Source organism: Terrapene carolina, unplaced genomic scaffold (assembly GCF_002925995.2).
Source record: "Terrapene carolina triunguis isolate 2854851 unplaced genomic scaffold, T_m_triunguis-2.0 Scaffold192, whole genome shotgun sequence".
In the NCBI taxonomy this organism is placed as follows: domain Eukaryota; kingdom Metazoa; phylum Chordata; order Testudines; family Emydidae; genus Terrapene; species Terrapene triunguis.
This window is the reverse complement of record NW_020664543.1, coordinates 19,699,846-19,723,753: the sequence shown is the minus strand read 5'-3', so window position 1 is coordinate 19,723,753 and position 23,908 is coordinate 19,699,846. Positions and strand designations below refer to the sequence as shown.

The following is a 23,908-nucleotide window of genomic DNA, read 5'->3' as shown; positions in this document are numbered from 1 at the left end:
TTGTAGTTGTAGAGCGCTGTGAGTTAAACCCACCTTCAGAGACCACAGTAGGGAAAGCTCTGCGGTCTGTCCACACTGACAGCTGCTTGTGCACTGGCGTGGCCACATTTCTGGCACTTGCAGCGGCATTGGGAGCAGTGCATTATGGGCAGCTATCCCAGCATGCAAGTGACTGCAACGTGCTTTTCAAATGAGGGGGGTGGGGTGGAGTATGACAGGGAGTGTGTTGTGTGTATGTGGGGGGAGAGAGAATGGGCTTTGGGGGGGCTGAGAGCGTGTCAGCATGCTGTCTTGTAAATTCGGACAGCAGCAGACTCCCCCCTCCTCCCTGCCTCCCTCTCTCTCACACAGCATTCCACAGTAATCTGTCTTGGAGCACACTTATCTGTTTCGGAGCAGATAAGCAGCTGTCTGTCAGAAACGGAGCTTTCAAATGGCATATCCGCATTCCTACAGCGAGTTCAAAACAATGAGAAGAGTGGCCACTTGACGTAAGGGGATTATGGGATGTTTCCGGAGGCTGATCAGAGCGCAGTAATGCAACACCTCATCCACACTGGCACCGCGGCGCTCCAGCTGGGGCGCAGCAAACGTTATTCCACTCGCCGAGGTGGAGTACCAGGGCATTTCTGCCACCCCAAGCAAAAAAAAAAAAAAAAAAGCCGCGATCGGCGGCGGCAGTTCAGCGGCAGGTCCTTCGCTCCTAGAAGGAGTGAGGGACCTGCCGCCCCTGAATTCCCGCAGGTGCCGCCCCTCTCCCTGGGCTGCCCCAAGCACCTGCTTGTTAAGCTGGTGCCTGGAGCCGGCCCTGGTAGCCGCGGAGTCAGAGCGCTCTACTTGCTTTGCCAGTGTGGACAGGGAGTAAGCTAGTGCGCCTGGGGCTGCTTTAATGTGCTGTAACTCGCAAGTGTAGCCAAGCCCTTAGGAGCTTCACTTTTATTCTCACCTGCAGAGCAGCATGAAAAAAAGTGCACAGGATTGTCAGTGCTTTTATATTTACTTCAGAAACAATATGTCCAAGGGGCTCTTAGGAGTCCTAGTGAGTGCAGAGCACCTAATGAGAAGTACTTACCCACATCTGTGGACTGAAAGCATAATTGGAGCTTCTTACTGAGGTGCTGTATAAAGGCATCTCCGGGTTAAATATTCTTGAACTTTTAGAAAGAGATCTGCAATTGCTCAAAATTATTTAAATTTTCACTTAGTGTTTCAACATTTTTGCTTGGACCTAAAGATGTTCTACAGAGAAAATATGGGTATTGCAAAATCTTTTGCCTTTGTAAGGTTTCTTTGTTTATTGTTTAAAAAAAATCAAGTCATTTTCAACTATTTGCAGACCCATTAACTTCAATTAGCTATCAGTTCTTAAACCAGCTTTGAATTTGATCTATAATTTAATATTTAAATGTTTATAATAGAAACATCGCAATATACTATGAAAACAACTCAATATAATCCCTTTAGATTGTCTCCCTGTTCCGAAAGGTTCTTGGTAGCGGTGACATATTGGCGTGATGCATGATGTGAAGTTTCAAAGGATTATGAAATGAACCTGATGGACACTGAAATGCTTGGAGTCTATGGATCAGTTTATACCAGCTGAGTGTCTGCCCTGGTATCTTCAAATGTTAATCTTACACAGTATAGAACCAAATAGGTTTACATTTTGTAGGTTCCCCCGCCCCCAAAAAATATTTTGGTGAATCTTTGGGAGCTGTGTTCTGGGGCAGCAGATGCTAAAAGTAAGGAGAAACAGACCAATTGTAAACTTTTCAAAAGTATCTACATCTCATTTGCCTAAATGATGTGGGTGCTTAGCCTCAGTCTCATTGAAAGTCGATGGGACTTGGGAGCCTGAGTGCCTAAATTCTTTTAGGAAATGGAATTTAGGCTCCAAATTCACTTATGTGGTTTTGAAAATGTAACTATAAATGATTCAAAAACTGCAACAAGCTAAACTACTCTGAACATCACCTTCTAATTGGCCTAGATCTAGGAATGCATTACACCTTGGATGTTTTGTGAACTGAACTAAATAACTTACAGCTTTTGAAACATTAAATGTTACTGAGTGTTCATTTATGGTTGTTTGATCTTTCATAGTTAGCTTGTTCATATGTTACCTTACAAATAGGGCTGTCAAGCAATTAAAAAATTAATCTCGATTAATCACGCAATTAATCGCACTGTTAATAATAGAATATAATTTATTTAAATATTTTTGAATGTTTTCTACATTTTCAAATATATTGATTTCAATTAGCACACAGAATACAAAGTTTACAGTGCTCCCTTTATATTTATTTTTGATTACAGGTATTTGCACTGTAAAAAACCCCAAAATAAATAGTATTTTACAATTCACCTAATACAAGTACTATAGTGCAATCTCTTTATCATGAAAGTTGAACTTACAAATGTAGAATTATGTAGAAAAAAACTGCATTCAAAAATAAAACAATGTAAAATTGTAGAGCCTGCAAGTCCACTCAGTCCTACTTCTTGTTCAGCCAATTGCTAAGACAAATAAGTTTGTTTTTATTTACAAGAGATAATGCTGCCCTCTCCTTATTTACAATGTCACCAGAAAGTGAGAACAGGTATTTGCATGGCACTTTTGTAGCTGGCATTGCAAGGTATTTACGTGTCAGATATGCTAAACATTTGTATGCCCCTTCATGTTTCAGCCACCATTCCAGAGGACTTGTAGGCTCTGAAGTTTTACATTGTTTTGTTTTTGAGTGCAGTTATGTAACAAAAAAAAATAAAATTGTAAGTTGCACTTTCATGACAACAAGATTGCACTACAGTACTTGAATGAGGTGAATTGAAAAATACTATTTCTTTTGTTTATAATTTTAGTGCAAATATTTGTAATAAAATAATATACACTTTGATTTCAGTTACAACACAGACTACAATATATATGAAAATGTAGAAAAACATCCAAAATATTTAATACATTTCAACTGGTATTCTATTGTTTAACAGTGCGATTAAAACTGAGATTAATCACGATTAATTTTTTTGTGTTAATCGCATGAGTTAACTGCGATTAATTGACAGGGCTACTTACAAGTAAACAGACTTTAATCTTATTTTGGGGCTCTTATCCCATTGCCTCTGTAGCTTGAGGATTTTGCCTAACAGATAAGGAATGACTTAAAAATAAGTTTGTCTTCAAATGATAGCTGGAATAATAAAGTGATCCTAACATTTTTATCTTCAAAAGATAAAGCTATTGTAAATCCAAAAGTTGCCAAATAAACTGATGCTGTTTGTTTTTCAGTCAGTTCTCCTACGAGAGCCCAGTACAGATACACCCTAAGCTTCCTGTAATTTTCTTTCATCAATAGTTTGAAAGTCAAAATGCTGATTCCACAGATAACAGAAACAGCCTCACAGTTAATTTTAATGAAAAATGCTAGCTTCAGCCATGAGTTCACTATGTTTAATTTTACTGAAGCTCTCTATTTTAATTTGACGAAGAGGAAAAATACTTCATTCTACCTGTTGCAACCAGGCACAGTAAAGTGCATTTTCTCACATTGAATAATATGCATGAATATTTAAAATAATTCGATTTTATGAAAAATATCAGCCAAAAAATTGGTCTAGTTTCAAAGCTTATTTTTTTCAAAGTTTCTGCATTTCAGGAGCCCAGACACCTAACAGTTGTTTAGTGATGGTTAACTCCTTAGTGGAAGATAACTCATTTTCCATGCTTGTTTAGTCTGCATTTCAGCTTCTGTTGGATAAAAATCAGTGGACCAGATTTTCAAAAGAGCTCAGTGCCCGGTACTTCCTGTATTTTTCATTGGAGTCACTGAGTGCAGTTGAAAAACTGTTCTGATGATTTTATCAGCTCCTGCTATGTTGCTGCACAGTGCTTTTCAGCAAAGCTCACTGTTCTAAATTAAATTAGAATCACCAAACTACTTTCCTGTTGAAAACAAATTTGGTATATAGAGGCCTTTGTCTCAGCTTGTGTCTCCATAGATATCTAGCTTGAACTGTGGTGTCAATCATTATAATATCTGAGTGTAGGGAGCATCACTTGCCAAATTGGACAGTAGGTCAAAAAAGCAGGGACACCTGAAGTTGTTGAGTTGATTTGTAGCAAACAGTATTTTAGGTTCATACTCAAATCCTTTAAAGTAGCCTCAGTTTAGCAGATTTAATACCTGTCTTTGAAGTTCTCACTGTTTTAATTGCTTGGCTAGTCAGGGTTGCTTTCTTTTAAGGCACAGTTACATCAACCTGTTGTTTTCATCAGTACTAAGAGTTCAATGCAGTTTTTTAAAAATGTAATTTTTTTTGCCTGTGGTAAAGAAAACAAGTTCTGACCCAGTCTTAAAATTTTTGGGCACAAAAGCCTGGTCCTGTGGGGTGTTTTTTCAGCAACTCTAATTTCTTTCAATGTGAATGTGATCAGTACCATGCAGGGCTTGGATCAAGATTAATAGTTAAATTTCTGGTTAAATGCAGCTGTGAATGCTGGGTCCTTTTTCCAAGATAGTAGATATTTGTGTGTGTTAAAATATGTAGATAGCTTGATCTAAAGGATGGATTAGCATACATTTAGTTCATCTAAAGTACAGCCTGCATATGCAGATCACATTTTGAGAACAAGGCTGTCAGAGGAGGTGGGGCAGGCATGTGGTTAGCAGAAGGATAGCCAAGCCATGGCCCAAACGGAAATCTGAGCAGTTGCAGTGCATGGGGTGTATAACGAGGAAGGAAATGGTCTTGCATCTGGCTGCTAGTCTAACTCTTGGTCCTTTGCCACCTCGCTAGCTATGATGTGGGTGGATTTAACCTTTACATCACTTTCAATGCCTACCGCCTACAAAGTTTAAAAAAAGGAAGTGGGGAGAGAAGTGTACAACTGGCATGTTTCATGAACTTATTTAAAAAAAAATCTTACCAAAATGGCTAATTTTGACTATGCTAAATGAAGTATCACACGTTAGTTGCTGCTGCTAGCTGCAGTTCTGTTTTTTTGTTTTGTTAAAGATCTAGTGAAATAGAAACTCTGCAAAATGTTGAGAGTTTGTTTTTTAATTGACAGATTTAAAGTGTTTTAAATAATTTCCCATGCTTTATGGCTCTAGGACCTGTTCAGCTTACTGGACTGGCCATAAAGTGCACCTGTTAACATAAAGAATGAATATTTGTAAGAGCCTATGGAAGGCTTTGTATGAGTGCAAAGTATTATTTCTTCTAGTGGTGTGTACACCCCAGTTTGCTCACAGGATTTTCTTCACTCTTCATTATTCACTAACCAGCTGAAGGCCTTAAAATGTGATGTTAAAACATTAAAAATTATAGTAGTGGTCGTTTTCAAGATGGAATGGTTGTTAGGTTTCTTAGACCAGTAAAACAAATTAAAAAAAAAAAGGAATCCTAGTGTTTGAGTACTGATTAATATTAAAATTTTTACTTCAAGTTTGTTCTCTGTCACTTGGGCCTGATCTACTCTTAAAAGCTTTCCTAGTATAACTATTTGAGTTAGGGGTGTGATTTTTTTATAACATGTATTAGTATAAAAATTGTTTTTAGAGAGAGAAATTTGAAAATGAATAGCAAATGCAATCAGTGCAGTCTCCATTGTGTTATTTATTTTGATATTAAATTCCATTCATATTTTATTAGTTCCAAAATATCAATTTTCAGTGTGTCACAAAGTTTTGCATTGTAAATGCATTGTAGAAAATGTTGGAGAGATGGGGAAGTTGGAGGTTATGGCAGCCGGGCAGGGGACAGCTGGAACTTTTGGGACACAAGAAGCTATGGGAATGGGTTTCTCAATTATAACAAGACCCCTTTACATGACTCTGCCAGTTATACCCACTTGGCCTCTTTATATTGCCAGAGTGGTGTAACTGAGACACAGGGTACATCTACACTTGGAGCTGGGATTGAAGCTGGGATGTGTCACAGCTTGACGAGATATACTTGTGCTAGCTCTCATTGAGCTAGCATGCTAAAATAGATTGTAGCCACGGCAGCACTATGGAGGGAGGAGCTAGCCATTCCCAGTGCGTGCTTCTGATCTTGGATTGGCACACACTCGAGGCAGCTAGTCTCTCCTGCCACTCGCGCTGCCATGGCTATGTTCTATTTTTAGTGTGCTATCTCAATGAGGGCTAGTGTTAATATGTCGTCTCGAGCTGGGAATTGCACTCCCAGCTCAAACTGTAGCTATAGCCAATGACCCATCAATTTTAAAACAATGAAAGCTAATATTGTGGTGTTACGGCGTGTGGGAGAGTCAGGGCCCTGCACCCCTCTTCCTGGGATTCACTGTGACTCTCAGCCAGCCAGTAAAACGGAAGGTTTATTGGACAATAGGAACGCAGTCTAAAACAGAGCTTGTAGGTACAACCAGGACCCCTCAGTCGAGTCCTTCTGGGGGGCAAGGAGCTTAGACCCTTGGCTTGGGGTTCCCTGCGTTCCACCACCCAGCACAAAACTGAAACCAAAAACCCTCCAGCAGGCTCTCTCCTCTAGCCTTTGTCCAGTTACCTGGGCAAAGGTGTCACCTGGCCCCACCCCCTTTCTGGCTCAGGTTACAGCTCATCCCCTGCTATCCCACCCCCAATGCAGAAAGTCCCAGTAAAACTAGACAACATTCCACGGTTAATCCACCCCGCTCCCTACTGCGTCACATCTCTCGTTCCCTACTGCGTCACATCTCTCCCCCCTTCGAGACTGAACTGAGTGGGGTCACTCTGACCAGTGACCTGGGGAAGTTCAGGGCCCCCTCTCCGGGACAACGCATCCTCTATTATGTTGGCACTTCCCTTCACATAGACCATGTCCATATCATAATCCTGCAGGAGCAGACTCCACCTCAGGAGCTTGGCGTTGGCTCCTTTCATCTGGTGTAGCCAGGTCAGGGGAGAGTGGTCGGTGTACACGGTGAAGTGTCGCTCAAATAGATATGGTTCTTGTTTCTTGAGGGCCCACACCATGGCCAGGCATTCCTTCTCGATGGCCGCGTAGTGTTGCTCCCGGGGTAGCAACTTCTTGCTCAGGTACACGATGGGGTGTCTCTCCCCCTTTTCATCATCCTGCATTAACACCGCCCCCAGTCCCATGTCTGAGGCATTGGTGAACACCATAAAGGGCTTGTCAGAGTCTGGTTTTGCCAGAACTGGGCCACTGACCAGAGCCTCCTTCAGCGCCCAGAGAGCCTCCTGGCATTCCTTGGTCCAGACCACCTTGTCTGGCTTCCCCTTCTTGCATAGTCCAGTGATGGGGGCGGCTATGGCGTTAAAGTGGGGCACAAATCTTCGATAGTACCCCGCCATCCCAATAAAGTCTTGGACCTGTTTTTTGGTTTGGGGGGCGGGCCAGTCTCTGATTACCTCGACTTTGGCTGGTTCCGGCTTTAGGCAGCTGCTCCCCATCCGATGACCCAGGTAAGATACTTCAGCCATCCCCACCTTGCACTTCTCAGCTTTTACGGTCAGCCCCGCCTCCTGGAGTCGGTCTAGCACTTGTCCAACCTGGGACACATGGTCCTCCCAGGTCTGGCTAAAGACACAGATGTCATCAATGTACGCCACGGCAAAACTCTCCATCCCCCTTAGTAGCTGATCCACCAGGCGCTGGAAGGTGGCTGGTGCTCCCTTGAGGCCGAAAGGCAGGGTCAGGAACTCATAGAGTCCCAGAGGGGTGATAAAGGCTGATTTCAGCCTGGCATCTGCATCCAGCGGCACTTGCCAGTAGCCCTTTGTAAGATCCATGATGGTAAGGTATCGAGCTCCTCCCAATTTGTCTAGGAGCTCATCAGGCCTGGGCATGGGATAGGCATCACATACAGTGATGGCATTGAGCTTCTGATAATCCACACAGAACTGGATCGTCCCGTCCTTTTTGGGGACCAGAACCACCGGCGAGACCCAAGGGCTGGAAGATGGCCAGATCACCCCCAAAGCCAGCATGTCCCTGACCTTTCTTTTCAGGTCCTGAGCAGTTTTCCCTCTGACTCGGAAGGCGGAGCATCTTATAGGAGGATGTGTTCCTGTCTCCACCCGGTGGACAGTCAGATTAGTGTGTCCAGGCTGTTTGGAAAACAGCTGTCGGTACAGATGCAGCACCCCTCTGATCTCAGCTTGCTGGGCAGGGGTTAGCCGATCGGAGAGGGGAATTGTTTCCAGGGGGGTGCCAGCTCTTGTCTCAGGGAATAGGTCTACTAAAGGGTCATCTCCCTGCTCCTTCCAATGTCCACACATGCCCAACACCACATTCCCCCTGTCATAATATGGCTTCATCATATTCACATGGTACATGCGGCGGTGGTGTGCCCAGTTAGACAGCTCCACCACATAGTTTACCTCCTTTAGCTGCTTGACAACCTTGAAAGGACCTTCCCAGGCGGCCTGTAGTTTGTTTTTCCTCACAGGGATGAGACCCATCACCCACATTTCTCCCACAAGCACCGGAGCAGGGCCAACATGAAGTTGGACCCTTGGTCTGTCAAGACTTCCTTGGGGAACCCCACTCGGCTGAAAATGGTCAGGAGCGCATCTGCCACAGTGTCTGCTTCAATGGAAGCTAAGGGCACTGCCTCAGGGTAGCGGGTGGCGAAATCTACCACCACCAAAATGTATTTCTTCCCTGACCGGGTCGTCTTGCTGAGAGGTCCCACTGTGTCCATGGCCACCTTCTGTTTAGGCTCCTCTATGATGGGCAAAGGTCTCAAAGCTGCTTTCCCTTTGTCCTGGGCCTTCCCCACCCTCTGACAGGGGTCACAGGATCGGCAATACTGTTGGACAGTAGTAAAGACCCCAGGCCAGTAAAAGTTCTGTAGCAGCCTCTGCCTGGTGCGCCGGATTCCCTGGTGTCCTGCGAGCGGGATGTCATGGGCCAGGTACAGTAGCTTGCGGCGATACTTCTGGGGCACAACCAGCTAACTCCTGATCCCCCAGGACTCCATGTCCCTTGGGGGAGCCCATTCTCAGTACAGGAACCCCTTCTCCCACAGGAACCTCTCCTGGCAACCTCTCCCCATGGTCTGTACCACACTGAGGTTGGCCAGTTCCCTTAGCTTCCGCAAGGAGGGATCTTTCTGCAACTTGGCCTGGAACTCAGTGGCTGGGGAAGGGATGGGGGCCTGCTCCCTCTCGCTCGCCGGGTGTGAAGCCGCAGCCTCTCTGAGCCGTGTCCCTAGGCGCTCCCTCCTCCCCGGAGTAGGGTCCTGCGCCTCCGGTGTGATACCCTTCCCGAGGTCAGGGTGTCGTGCCCCTCGCCAGCTCTGGCTATGGGTCATGACCAGGGTGTTCTGGGGGTTGCTTGGCCAGTCCTCTAAGTACCCCCCCATCAACACCTCAGTGGGCAAATGGTGGTGCACCCCCACGTCCTTGGGGCCCTTCTTGGCCCCCCATTTCAGGTGTACCCTCGCCATGGGCACCTTGAATGGGGTCCTGCCCACCCCCGTCAGGGTCAGGTAGGTGTCGGGCACCACCCGAGCTGGGGCCACCGCCTCGGGCCGGGCCAGCGTCACCTCCGTGCCCATATCCCAGTATTCATTGACCTTCCTCCCATCCACCTCCAGGGGAACAAGGCACTGTCTCCAGAGGGACAGCCCCGCACCCACCCTGTAAACCGAGAACCCTGAGTCTGGAGCATCCAGCCATCCAGAGGAGCTGGCCTGGAGCACTCCTCCCTCCTGAGCAGGTGGTAAGCTGTCAGCCCCCCTTGCCTGGGCCGTCTGCCCCTCGTCCGGCTGGGTCCCTACCCAGTTAACCCAGTGTGGGTTGGGTCTGCTCAGTCTGTCCTTGAGCTTGGGGCACTGGGACCGTATGTGGCCTCTCTGGCCAAAGTAATAGCAGCTCATGTCCCGTTGGTCCCCTTGAGCGGGTCGGATGGTCCTGACGCTAGGTGTTCCCCTTTGGAGGGAGTTCTCCATATTTCCCCGCTGGGAGGTCTCATGGTGACTCTCTCTCTGCATCGTGGTGGGCCTGTTCTTTTGGGACTCCTCCCTGCTACCCCCTGACCGACTGTTCACAAACTCGTTGGCCAGCTGCCCCGCGTGCTGTGGGTTCTCTGGCTTTTTGTCCACCAACCATAGCCTCAGGTTGGATGGGCACTGTTCATACAGTTGCTCCAGTACGATTAGTCAAGCAGGTCCTCTTTAGCTTGGGCCCTAGCTGTCCACTTGCGGGCATATCCCTGCATCCAGTTGACCAGTTGTAGGTATGTGACCTCAGGGGTTTTACGCTGACTCCGAACCTTTTCTGGTACATCTCGGGAGTCAGCCCCAACTCGCGGAGCAGGGCCTTTTTGAACAGTTCGTAGTCCCCTGCCTCCGCCCCTTTCATTCGGCTGTACACCTTCACAGCTTTGGAGTCCAGTAAGGGGGTGAGAAACTGTCTGCAGGGTCAACCCTGTGCATCTCGCAGGCATTCTCAAAGGCCATCAGGAAGCTATCTATGTCCTCCCCCTCCTTACGCTGGGCCAGGAAGCACTTATCAAAGCTTCTTGCAGTGTTGGGTCCCCCCTCACTCACCGCAGCTGTGGCCCCACTGCTCCTCAGCCTGGCCAGCTCCAGCTCATGCTGACTCTGTTTCTCCTTCTCCTCCAGCTCATGCTGACGCTGCTTCTCCTCATGCTGATGCTGCTTTTTGTGATCCTCCAGCTCCATCAATTTCATCTCTCCCATTCCAGCCGCCTCCGCTCCAGGGATGGGGAGCTCCGCCGGGAGGATCCCCTGCTGGCTGCCGGCGTCAGGGTGCCCTCGGTATTCGCTGGGCTTCCCCCAACCCCGCCCCTAGGCATAGGTAGGAAGGGTCTCGGGATGTCCTCGGCAGCAGTCTGACTCCTCCCAGCCAGATCAGGCCCCGGGGCCCACGCTGCGTCCGCTGGCCGGCTTCTCTCAGGGACAGGGATCGGTTCATCCAAGCGATCCTTCTCCTCCAACTGGGCAATCAGCTGTTCTTTGGTGGACCTCCCAATGCGCAGCCCCCTCTGCCTGCACAGCTCCACCAGGTCGCTCTTAAGGCATTTAGCATACATCTTCCTGCTGGCCACTCGCAGGCCTGTGCTCTCAGCTTTCCACGGTTTCCACGGTTTCCCCTAATGTGCCAGCCCTTCTTGAGGTCACCACCTCTTTGCCAGGGTCGAGCTGCAGATTCCTCCGCCCCTGGGACCGCTCGCTGCAATCCCCAGGGGGACCCTATTACTGCAAAAGTCCTTTTCTCTGATCACACACTCCCAGGGATTAATCGCCCCCTGAAACCGTCTCTCTCTGAATCTTCAGCACACCTGGTCCCCATCAATCCCCCTTTGTTTTATTGCTCCCCAGTCACTTACTGCAGAAAGCGCTGTCCACAGGGTGCAGTAGATCCCACTGCTACCACCAGTTGTCACGGAGTGTGGGGGAGTCAGGGCCCTGCACCCCTCTTCCTGGGATTCACTGTGACTCTCAGCCAGCCAGTAGAACGGAAGGTTTATTGTAGACAGTCCCAGTAAAACTGGACAATAGGAACACAGTCTAAAACAGAGCTTGTAGGTACAACCAGGACCTCTCAGTCGAGTCCTTCTGGGGGGCAGGGAGCTTAGACCCTTGGCTTGGGGTTCCCTGCTTTCCACCACCCAGCACAAAACTGAAACCAAAAACCCTCCAGCAGGCTCTCTCCTCTAGCCTTTGTCCAGTTACCTTGGCAAAGGTGTCACCTGGCCCCACCCCCTTCCTGGCTCAGGTTACAGGCTCATCCCCTGTTATCCCATCCCCAATGCAGACAGTCCCAGTAAAACTAGACGACATTCCCCCGTCAATCCACCCCGCTCCCTACTGCATCACATCTCTCGTTCCCTACTGCGTCACATGTGGAACGCAATTTTTCTACAACTTTACAAAGAAGGGCTATTATGCTGAGATTTGGGCACCCATATAATGGCATTCCATACAGATCTTCACCCCATTCCCTTTTGTCATGTTTTGTCTCCATTTCTGAAAGACTGGAGACATTTGTTAACTATAAACTCTTTGGGACAGGTTCTTGTCTTTTTTTGTGTATTGTGCAACACCAAATAGATTGTTGACACTTATAATTAATGAGGTGGGTCCAAGCTGCCTTTTGTTTTACTCCACCTGTTGCTGGCATTGGTGAGTACCACTACTAGTGGGCATTTAACATTTCAAGGACTGTGATCTCCATGCAATGAGGAAATGTGGCATCAATCCTTTTATCTTTTACTTGAGTAATTAACTAAGGGACTATTTTCATGGGATAGTCTGTCTACAATGACACTTGAGCTGTAGTATTTGGTCAAAAATGAAGGGGCATCAGGAGTGGCCGGGGACTAGAAAGTCAGTTGTTGGTCAGCCAGAACTATGCACCACAAATCTAAGTCAGGAATCTAGCTATTGAGGTTGCTAGAATTGAAGATTCAATGCTGATTCCTTTTCCATGAAAGAGTTTCCAACACCCTGAATCCCAGAGACTCAACGATGACAAAATAGAAACCTTTCTGAACCTTCAGCTGGATGAAGACATAGGGGCTGGAATTTTCAAAGGGGCCTAAGGGAGTTAAGTGCCCAGCTCCCATTGAAAGCCAGTGAGAGTTGGGCACTTCATTCCCTTAGGTTCCTTTGAAAATCCCAACCAAGGTTCAGAAGATGTACTCAGCTTGGTGTTCTGCAGAACTCAATCTCTGACTCTCTTCAAACAGGGCCTAATTTTCTTTGTGGCCTAGCTTTGTTCATCAGCTTGGATACTAAGCAACAACAATCCTGTTGCAAAGGGGATTCAGAAGATGTGATAAATGTTTACTGAGCAGAGGTGTTGCATCAAAATAGATGCTTGGTGAAATGATTAGAGGATTCAGGTTTATGTCAGAATTAGGAATATTGCAAGGTGATGCACTGAAATGTAGGTCCTAGTTCCCTATCTCAGTTCCCACCTGTACTGTGGCTCAGAATAGGACATTTATGTTACTTCCCAAAGGAATTCCTTTTTTTGTTTTTTAAACACTAGTTAGGTGCAACTCTGAGCCAATGACTGGAAAATTTGCATCATATCCACTGCTACTTTTTCACACCTTCACTCACTAACTGAACAGTGAGAAACGTCTTGGTTAATATGAAAACCTACTTGCTCACAGCTTAATTGAAATTTACTTTAAAAAGTAATACATGCCAAACCCACAAAACTGAACTCTTTCATCTGCCTAACCGTCTGTATGATTATTATGCTATTTTTTTTAGTTTTTTAGTTTTTGCATTTTATTTATTTATTTTTCAACAATTTGGCCTCAGGTTTTGTACTGTGTGTTCTCCTTTGTGGTGTTGAATCATTGTCAGTGTATTCCACAGCAGTCTTTTATGCCATTTGTTAGGATTACGACAACAGTTATCAGATTTCACTCCCACCTTTCCTTTTAGGTTTCACCTTTATTCCCTCACAGGATTGTGTGTCTGTGATGGGGTCCCCAGCATGCAACTTGGACTGTGGGACTGCTGAGTGTTCCAAATCCACCAGCCTGAGTTGTCTCTCAGGGTACATCTACACTACAGGGGGGAGTCGATTTAAGATACGCAAATTCAGCTACGTGAATAGCGTAGCTGAATTCGACGTATCACAGCCGACTTACCCCGTTGTGAGGACGGCGGCAAAATCGACTTCTGCGGCTTTTTGTCGGCGGCGCTTACTACCACCTCCGCTGGTGGAGTTAGAGCGCCGATTCGGGGATCGATTGTCGCGTCCCGACGGGACGCGATAAATCGATCCCCGAGAAGTCGATTTCTACCCGCCGATTCAGGCGGGTAGTATAGACCAGACCTCACACTGTGATGCTAATGTCAAGTTACAAACCTCTGACAGGCACTGTACTTACACAGCCATTCACAGGCAGGGACACACCCAACTGAGTTACATGAATGATCTCCTAGCCACTCATGAACCAGCAAATAGAGAGGCTCCAGCCAGTTCCTCCCAGCTCCAGCCCTACACCTCAGAACTGTGCCATCTTACCCTGCTCAAGGCTTCCTTGGGCAGTGCACGTTCATTAATTAGTTTGCCATTCCCTCAGTGTGGAATGGACATATGTTAGCCGTTGTAGTCTGAGGTGAGATTTCCCAAGCACTTCAACCAGAACCACACTGTTTTAGGTGAAATATAAAACAGATTTATTAACCACAGAAAGAGATTTTAAGTGATTATAAGTAGCAGACATAGAGATGAAAGTTGGTTATCTAAGAAACAAAAATAAATGTGTAGTCCAAATTCTAACTTAGACTGAGCAAGATTTGAATCAAACAGTTTCTCACCCTAACAGGATAGTACTGTCAGCTTACAGTTCCTCAATACACAGACTGGACTCCCTTCCAGCCTGGGACCAATCTTCCCCAGTTCAAAGTCTTTGTCCTCCAGACATTCTTCTAGGTGTTGAGATGTGGGTGGGGGAAAGAAGCCAAGTGATGATGTCATTCACTCTTTTTATACCTTCTTCCAGCTGCAAGAAAGATCCTTGCAGTGATGTGGGCTGATCTGCCCCCATGGCATAGGTGCCTTCTCTGATGGCTAGTCTACAGTAAAGCGCTGCCGTGGTAGTGCTTTAACGTGGCTTGTGTGGTTGCTGCAGAGTGCTGGGAAACAGCTCTCCCAGCGCTCTTAAAAAAACCCACCTCCACGAGTGGCGTAGGTACACTGTCTACACTGGCGCTTTACAGCACTAAAACTTGCTGCGCTCAGGGGGGTGTTTTTTCACACCCCTGAGCAAGAAAGTTGCAGCGCTGTAAATTGCCAGTGTAGACAAGCCCTGAGAAACCTCTGGGATAGTGGAATGGGTCTTGATGAGCCACTAAAGCCTGTCTGGCCATTGATGGCTGCTCCTTTGTCCCTACTGAAAGGCTAGCTGTGGGCATTTCCCAACCTCACAACATATTTCAGTAACACACACATCAATACTTCATAAGTTCAGATACAATTATAACACATACAATTCAACAGGATATTACGGTTCAACAGATCTAGACTTCTTAAATGATACCTCACAATGCATACGTTGTACAAAACACATCATAATCATGTGAGATTGGTGAATATGGGGGTTCCAGGGTGCTACTTTGAGGTACAGAGTGTCTCAGTGCCACAGATTACCACTAACTTAACTCAGCATTCATTCTGCAAGGAGCAAATTGTGTGGCAGTTTCTAATAAGGCGCACTCTGCGGATGGTAGAGAATTTCAGATTTAATTCTTTTCTCCTGAATATTTAGTATCCATGAAGCTCTCTGCCTCTATATCATAATGGTTGGGATTCTTGAGGTGTCTCCTTAATATTTTGGGAGACACCAAAATCATCAGTGGTAAATTGGTCATCAGATGGCAGGTAACCAGATAGCAGAAGGCTTTCCTGCTGAGGACAAATGTCTTTCTAAAAAGCACTAGAAGCAAAAATCATTCTGTTGTACTAAAGGTGGGCTTTGACTCCCTTTATATAGAATGCACCCAGGCTAAAAGATTAATATCTGTGCTATCTCAGTCTTCCATTGATAATGGGCTTAGGGCAAATATTTTCCTGGCAACTGTGCTCTGAATTCTGGTCTCAAGCCAGGAGGAGCAACGGCTTACTGCAAGAGAATTAGCAGCTGGAATATCCTGGGAAATACTTAAATTTAAACAACTAAATTTTTAATCAGAAAAGATAGTGAAGAGAGAAATAACAGTGAGGCTAGTTAATTTCCTAGGCTTTTATGGTTAAACAGAGGTTGATAACTGTCTACTGTGCAGCAAATACAAAAGATAATATTCCACCTGTGCTGTGGTTAGGATGGGTGAGGAAAACCCCCTCAGCCAAGTTTCACACCACTTTATGTTCCAGTCTTGGAAAAATTCCAAACAAAATTTTCTCTGACGTTACCACTCCCAGTCTTGATCTGTTCTTTGATTCATTTTCTCTCTGTTTTCTAATGCTATTGCTGTGGAGAGCTGCTAACACAAACCCCACAACTAGGTAGCCAGTCAGTGTCACTGTGCATCTCAACTGTCCTATATTTTCCCCTCTCTCTTGCTCTTATACTAGTATTAGATAGCATCTTCTAATTAGTTTACCTCTGTAATTGGCACCGTGTCACCACTGCTAGAATACAGTGTCCAAGTCTGATGTCTACGATTCAAGAAGGATGCTGAAAAAATGGAGAGGGTTCAGAGAAGAGCTAAAAGTTGATGGAAGACTGGGAAACATGCCTTACGGTGAGAAAGTCCACGAACTCCTTAACTTAATAAAGAGAGGCTTAAAGGGTGACTTGATAGTCTATAATTACCTAAATGAGGAACAGAAATTTGATTGCACTGAAGTGAAGGCTATCCAGAAACTGAAGGGCAGCATCTAGGTGGGATACTATCTGTGAAACACTGGATCCCCTCTGACAGAGGGCACACTGGGAAACTGAGCAAAGGCAATAGGTACTTTATATATTAGATAAAAATCCCTTTTCCAATATAAGTGTAAAATCTGAGGTTGCATTTTTATTTATTTTCTGTATAGCTTGTGTGTGTTTGCTTCCCCTTAGCCATTTCATTTTGAATCTGGCTTTTCTGTTAAATAAACCTTTTGTTTATTTTTACTCCAAACAGGACTCTGTTATTCAAACTGTGTGGTGCATGTGTCCCAAAGTGAACTGATAACTGGGGAACAGGTTTCACTCCTTTGGGGGTGATGAAAGGTGTGGGAGGGGGGAGGGGAAAGTCCAAGCTTCTGGTAGTTCAGTACTTGGGCTAGACTGGTTTGAAGAGACTTGGGACCAGAAGGGCTGTTGGTTTCACTCTGCAAAAAGTAACTAGGCTGGTGAAAGCCAGGGGTGAGACCTTTATGTTTGTAGACTGGCTACTGGTGTCAAGACTCTGAGCCATAGCATTAAGGCCCCCAAAGTTATAAGGCTAGCCATGAGAGAACCCCTTACTGATCTGGGTAGTCCCCAAAAGTAACTCATTTTTGAAAATGGAACTTAAGCTCATAAACAACTTAAGCACATTTGAAAATTTTACCCTTTGTAATTAACCTTCTTTGACAACAGTTCCGTTCCCTAATTTTTACTGTTGTGCTAAGTATGGGACGCTAGACTTGCACTGACTTCACATTGCCCTCCATATCACATTTAAATTTCTCACCCTTAACCTTAAGGGCCTAACATAAATGTGCTTTGGCATACTTCTTGAATCTTGTCTTTCATGTTTCCCACTCTAGTATCATTTGCTCAGCCAATGACAGCAGTTTCAGTGCCTATTTCATTTCCTCCTTTCATAAAGCTCTCTTAAGCATGGAATGAATTTGTGATCTCAGTGCAACAGAATCCCCACACTTCCATCCACATCTCTGCTAATGACCCACTTCTTCTGGGAGGACCACAAATGTAAATAATGAAATTGATTAGATTTGATGACTTAAAATTTATAATCTTAGAATGTCTCAATCTGACAGCACACTTGAAATTAGAGAAACAGTATAGCTCCCAAGTGATAACTCTGGCAATCAGTTTTCCAGTTTATTATTTCTTGTAACTTAAAGTAGAGTCACCATCCCCATGCTAGATGCCTGCCACCTGCAGTTCTACATGCTCGCCCTTCAAGAGTAAGATGTTTCTGAGTTCAACATTGCTTCAGCTGAGCATGGATCAATTGCAGTAACCCATGGAACTGCAGCCAGTGGCTTCTGCTACCATGGAGCCCCACCACAAATGGGTTGCCCCCGTACTTACAGTGTTTGAAAATGGTGATTATAGCCACTGCCAACATTTATCCAGCCGCCTGATTTTAAAAGCTAGCAGCCAACAAAGCGTCTTGTCCCACCATGAATTCCATTTTTATGGTGTTTTTAAAAGAATGTAAATCCTAACCTGTGAACAAAACGGGGTCTCTTTTAAAGTCTGCCTCAGATTACACGTGTGTAAAAAAGCTTTGGAGTCAGTAGGAGAGAATTTTTTTTGTCATAAAATTATTCATAGATCTGCACAGCAGATGTTGACAATTGTAAAGGGAACAGAGGCCGGTCTGTGGTCAGCCAGCAAGCTCTGTTTCACGTGGGTAGATCAAGGCTCAAGGCAGCAACTATTTCCTGTCAGCACGCTGGGTGACAGCAATAGCAGCTTTAGTGGGTTATACCCCAGTTAACTTGTACAAAGTCACTTTTGTGAGGGTCTGGTTCTGTTTCATAGCTGAGAGGATAATAATGCTTGAAGGTTCAGTATCTCCTTTTAAAAGGTGTATGCCAACTGGTGCATAAAATATTATTGCTTTCCTCTTACTGTGTACATTTTTGAGTTTCTTTGCAAGATGACTGTGGTATGCCTTCACAAAGAGGGAGCATACTATCCTTTCATTACTGTGCTAATTTAAATTCAGAGTAAAAGCCCCTTTGTAGTTCAGTGCAGCCAGAGCACCTCCTTTTGGTTGGAGATGGTGCGGCTGGTGAGGCCTGCCCCAAGTTCCCTCCACCAGAGTATAAACAAGTCCAGACCAGCTTCAGGTAATAAAGACCACCCTCCCTAGATGGTCTGCTTTACTGAACAGAAAATGTTTAACAGAAAACATCATACAGGACAGCTTTCTATCTCGACTTCCTGGCCGAGGGACTCAGTCACTCAGTCTGTCGGTCACCTGTATTGAGTTCAGTATTCGTTTCCATTGAGGCTCTCCATCTGGTTGCTCTCACCTCAGGTCTCCTAATGCCATCTGGGTAGAGGCTTCCTCTGACTTGGGGTCCATTGAGGTCTCTCAAGGGCTTTTCCAAATACTAGGCAAGCCCTGCGGGCTTTCTATTGACAGCGACTCCCCTTCTCTGAAGCATTTCTTCCAGGTTCTGTGGTATGGTAGGCTCCCCAGAGAGCTCTCTCTTTCCAGGATCCTCCTTTAGGCTCTCTGCCTTAGGAGATTGTGTTCTGCTTAACCCAGGAGTCCTGCCCTAAGAGTGCAGCTTCTCTTGGACTCAGGCTCCCTGCCTCAGGAGCACAGATTCTGCCTAGCTCAGTCTCCCTCCCTTGGGAGTACAGCTTCGTCAAATTCAGGCTCTACATCCTAGGAGCATGGCTTTTGCCTGTTTCAGGCTCTCTGGGAGCTCCCCTCCTCTGGAGTTTCCTTTCTTCTCAGGTGTTTCCCTCTAACTATGATCCTTAGCCTTTTATCGTGCCCAAGTGATTCCCTGCCTAATTAAGTGCCTCCCCTCTGAGAGTCCTCTTTAATTGCTTTGATTTAATCCATATTCAGAGCACAATCTAAAATGGGAAAAAACATGTTTTTAAGCAATAGCTCAAACAATGATTATTTTCTGTGAACTTAGTGCTGATTGAAGGTGATGGATTGACATGGCCTTTGACCTTGTCTATATTATCAATTTTCTTAAAAATTCCCACTATTGCACATAACTGGTACAGCCCAACAGCTAGCAGCAAAGGCTGGGGTGCTAGTATAGGCAGCACCTCCCCACCACTACCCTCAACTGCACTTTAACCACCATGTAGTGTTGAAAGCAGAGTTAGATGGTCTGGTGTTTAGAAATGCCAGTGCATTGTCTACACTAGAATTCCTACTTTGGTTTCTGTCCTTGGTAGTGCTGCATGGCTGGTGGTATAATGGTGGGAGATGTTATGATAATTACTAGTGTAGACAGAGCTTTAGAGGCTGAAGTCCTTTAACAACAAGTACAAGTAGTGATGGAGGAATCATAGAATATCAGGGTTGGAAGGGACCTCAGGAGGTCATCTAGTCCAACCCCCTGCTCAAAGCAGGACCAATTCCCAACTAAATCATCCCAGCCAGGGCTTTGACAAGCCGGGCCTTAAAAACCTCCAAGGAAGGAGACTCCACCACCTCCCTAAGTAACGCATTCCAGTGCTTCACCACCCTCCTAGTGAAATAGTGTTTCCTAATATCCAACCTAGACCTCCCCCACTGCAACTTGAGACCATTGCTCCTTGTTCTGTCATCTGCCACCATTGAGAACAGCCGAGTTCCATCCTCTTTGGAACCGCCCTTCAGGTAGTTGAAGGCTGCTATCAAATCCCCCCTCATTCTTCTCTTCTGCAGACTAAACAATCCCAGTTCCCTCAGCCTCTCCTCATAAGTCATGCGCTCCAGACCCCTAATCATTTTTGTTGCCCTCCGCTGGACTCTTTCCAATTTTTCCACATCCTTCTTGTAGTGTGGGGCCCAAAACTGGACACAGTACTCCAGATGAGGCCTCACCAATGTCGAATAAAGGGGAACGATCACGTCCCTCAATCTGCTGGCAATGCCCCTACTTATACAGCCCAAAATGCCGTTAGCCTTCTTGGCAACAAGAGCACACTGTTGACTCATATCCAGCTTCTCGTCCACTGTGACCCCTAGGTCCTTTTCTGCAGAACTGCTACCTAGCCATTCGGTCCCTAGTCTGTAGCTGTGCATGGGATTCTTCCGTCCTAAGTGCAGGACTCTGCACTTGTCCTTCTTGAACCTCATCAGGTTTCTTTTGGCCCAATCCTCTAATTTGTCTAGGTCCCTCTGTATCCGATCCCTACCCTCTAGTGTATCTACCACGCCTCCTAGTTTAGTGTAATCGGCAAACTTGCTGAGAGTGCAGTCCACACCATCCTCCAGATCATTAATAAAGATATTAAACAAAACCGGCCCCAGGACCGACCCTTGGGGCACTCCGCTTGAAACTGGCTGCCAACTAGGAAGCTTCCCTCACACACCACAACCCTACCATGGCCTTCACATGGAGAAGAGTAGAGTGGGAAAAGGTTAGTTCAGTGGAGTGGAATGAGAGGATAGTTCAGTCTTCTTGGCCTATTCTTTCTGCTGTGACCACCAGCTAGGGTACTGTTTTTTAGTGATATGCTTTGGTTAACTTTGGCAGTTTTTCCCCTCATTCTGTTTTGTTTCTTTTAAAAGGTAGTACCTCTAAAAGAAAAGAGTTCCTGGGTTGGGATATTTTGAGATTCAGAAAGAATGTTCTGTAGAACTGGTTGGGAATTTCCCACTGGAAAACCATTCAGATGGAAAATTGACTTTCTACAAAATTTCAGTTTTGCTGGAAAATTCTGATTTTTTTTTTTCCCATTGGAAAAACCATTTCCAGTTCTCTGGCTCTGCTGCTCTTCACCAGCCCTGACTCCAGGCTCCCTTGCTCCAGGGCAGCAGGCAAGGCAGACCACATCAGTCATGGCTCCCAGCAGTTCCAGCCTCTGGGCTCCTTGGCATCCTGCCAGGTGGTCTGCCCCAGAGGCAAGGCTCCCAGAGACTGGTGGGGCTGCTGGCACTCTGGGCAACTCAGGAAGCCTTGGAAACATGTTAGAAAAGAGCTAAATTACTTGTTCAAACAAAAAAATTGGAATTTCGGCTCTGCAGGAAATGTTGATATTTTGTTCTGAAATTGAACTGTTTGACCAATCTACCTAGATTTTTGCACCAAACCTATAACCATGGTATCTGAGACAATTAACTTCTGTCTAATAATTATATTAGGCTCTACATCTTTACAGTTGTGCAGAATAAGGTATCATATAGGGCAGGAAACAGTACTGATAAAATCTAGTGCAATATAAAAAGATTTCTTGTTATTTTAAATAACTGGTAGGGTATGCAGTGCCCATGTATGATGGTGTTGCAATAGCCTCCCAGTATTCTGGGTAGCATCCACCAGGTGCTAGATATATCTCTGTGTTTGGAATTTTATGCTTTGGTTAATAAGTGTGAATCATTTTGGGAGCTATGTAATAGAACAGGGGGCAAAAAAATTACATATTCAGTGGCGGGTATAATTTATTTGTCTCACTTCCCTCAACTCCTGAGCTTCAGGTTCTACACTCAAATGGTTTAGCCTATGAAAGATGCAGTGTAGAAGAAAGACTCATTTTGTATTAGATTTAAGGTGCTAGATAGGGGCACAAATGAACTTCCTTTTAAGTCGAAATGATTGAATGGCTACAGCCATTATGGCAAATTGCCATTGTTGTTACAAGGTTTGTACTAATTTGTCAGGAACAAAGGACAGGAAATGTTAATGTAACTTACCGTGTAAATACACAGATGCATGTGCTGGAGTGCAAAGTTGGAACAGCTTACGCTGAAATGTTTACCTATAAGCCTGCTGAAAAATTTTGTCATTCCAAATGTGTAGGTATAAGCAGAGCTAAATATTAGACTATATTGTTGTATGTTATAGCTGACTAAAACAAAAGTTATAAACTTGTGGATCAATATTCTGATGAGTGTAACAGTGAAGACAGCACTTAGCCAAAACATTTTTCCGGAAAATTTAGTTTCTTTACCTGCATTCTTGTTGACCATTTTTAAGTGATAGCTGACACTTCAGTGTTACACACAGTGAGGCTGAAATATTTTTTGTCTGTGTAGCCTATCTTTTTAATTTCTAAATTATCCCATTTAGTATATTAGACTGAAATGAAATTATCTCCACAAGTCAACAATATATGATAGGGTTTCTGGTCATAGCTGTACACTCTTTTCTTAGTTATGCAGTTCCTTGTACCAGCATTCTCATTTGTATAAAGGCAGTACAGTAATTTCTCAGTAATCATAAGTGATAAAGCAGTCCACAACTCCCCAATTGTATGCCCCAAACAAATATAAAAGCCAGATCCCTTCTGTTACCCCCCTCAATCCCAAATTTTAAATAACGTTTTTAAATTTAATTGTATGTGTCCAGTATGGACAGTCAATAATAGTGGGAAGGTTGTGTCTGGATGGTGTGATAGCTTTTACAGATGAGGAAAATAAGGTAACAGAGGCTTGCCAAGGTCATAAAGCAAATCAGTGGCAGAGCTGGAACAGAGCTCAAGTTACTTGATTCCCAGTCCTCTGTTCTTCCTTCTGACATGTAGGGATCAGCTGAAAGCTGCACCAATACAGTAAGCAATGGCAATGCAGACCTGTGTATCTCAGTTTAGATTCTGCTCCAGCATCAACCTGCTGTGAATTACACATTTAAATTTTTGGCCTCTGAGAACAGTAGGCCAGATGTCATGTTTTTGTCCTTCAGGGCTATATTGATCAAACTCTATATATTACATTTTTAACATTTGTTAAATTAATTAAAAATCATGTTTCTGGCTCCCTGTTGCATAATGAACTACAGGACAGTTTTCTTTAAAATAGTTGGTAATTTTGGCTGCTTTTTTTGATAAATCTATAGCTTGTGAATTTAAAATGAAGGGTACCGCTAGAAATGATGAAAGAATGCCTGTGGAATAATACTATTTTATTTTTAGTGACACTATCAATTTTTGTTAAGGCAAAACATTTCTACACAATTTTTAAAATTCAGTTTTCAAACTCCAAGTATTTATTTATATTAAAATGCTTCATTATTGTGTTCTATCAATATAGCAATATCGTGTACTTCATTTGAGGATCTCAAAACACGTTACAAACAGGAATTAAGTAACTCTTCTAATACTGCTGTGATGAATTTGAGGCAATCATATTATTATACCAATCTTACAGAAAGACAAACTGCAGTACAGAGAAGTGAGGTGACTTACCCAACAATAAACTACCACTCAGTGGGGCAACAGGAATAGCACTTTGTAGACTTAACTTTTACTCCTTAAACTTTGTACGAGTCAGCAATTACAAGTGATATTCCAGTAACAAAATAGAAACAAAAAATCCAGTAAGTAAAGTGAATGGATATTATCAAGGTATGTATTTTAAATATAAATGTATATTTGCTGGGATTTAAATAACTATGCACATAAGTTATGCAGGTAACTAATGAAGGTATTGTTTAATAAATTATTTAGCGTTATTGATGTCAAGGCCTGAAGTCTTAAGGTAAGGGTTCCAAACAAGCATCTGTCTTTATAAACTGGCTGCTACTCCCACTATTAAAATATATATACTGAGATACACCTCTACCTCGATATAACGCGACCCGATAGAACACGAATTCGG

At 44.6% G+C, this 23,908-nt stretch overlaps 1 protein-coding gene across 2 annotated transcripts in view; it reads left to right on the top strand.

Annotated features, from left to right (window-relative positions):
* The window catches only part of B3GNTL1 (UDP-GlcNAc:betaGal beta-1,3-N-acetylglucosaminyltransferase like 1), a 303,787-nt gene that overhangs the window by 66,890 nt on the left and 212,989 nt on the right, over positions 1 to 23,908 (top strand). Inside the window, exon 1 of one of the 2 annotated variants that reach the window (XM_026654439.1) lies at positions 16,143 to 16,207. The exons of the other annotated variant lie outside the window; for it this stretch is intronic. Within the exon in view, the coding sequence (XP_026510224.1) occupies positions 16,181 to 16,207 (27 nt within the window). The 5' untranslated portion in view covers positions 16,143 to 16,180. Of the gene's footprint in view, positions 1 to 16,142; positions 16,208 to 23,908 lie in introns of those variants that run through there. 2 annotated transcript variants of the gene reach the window in all.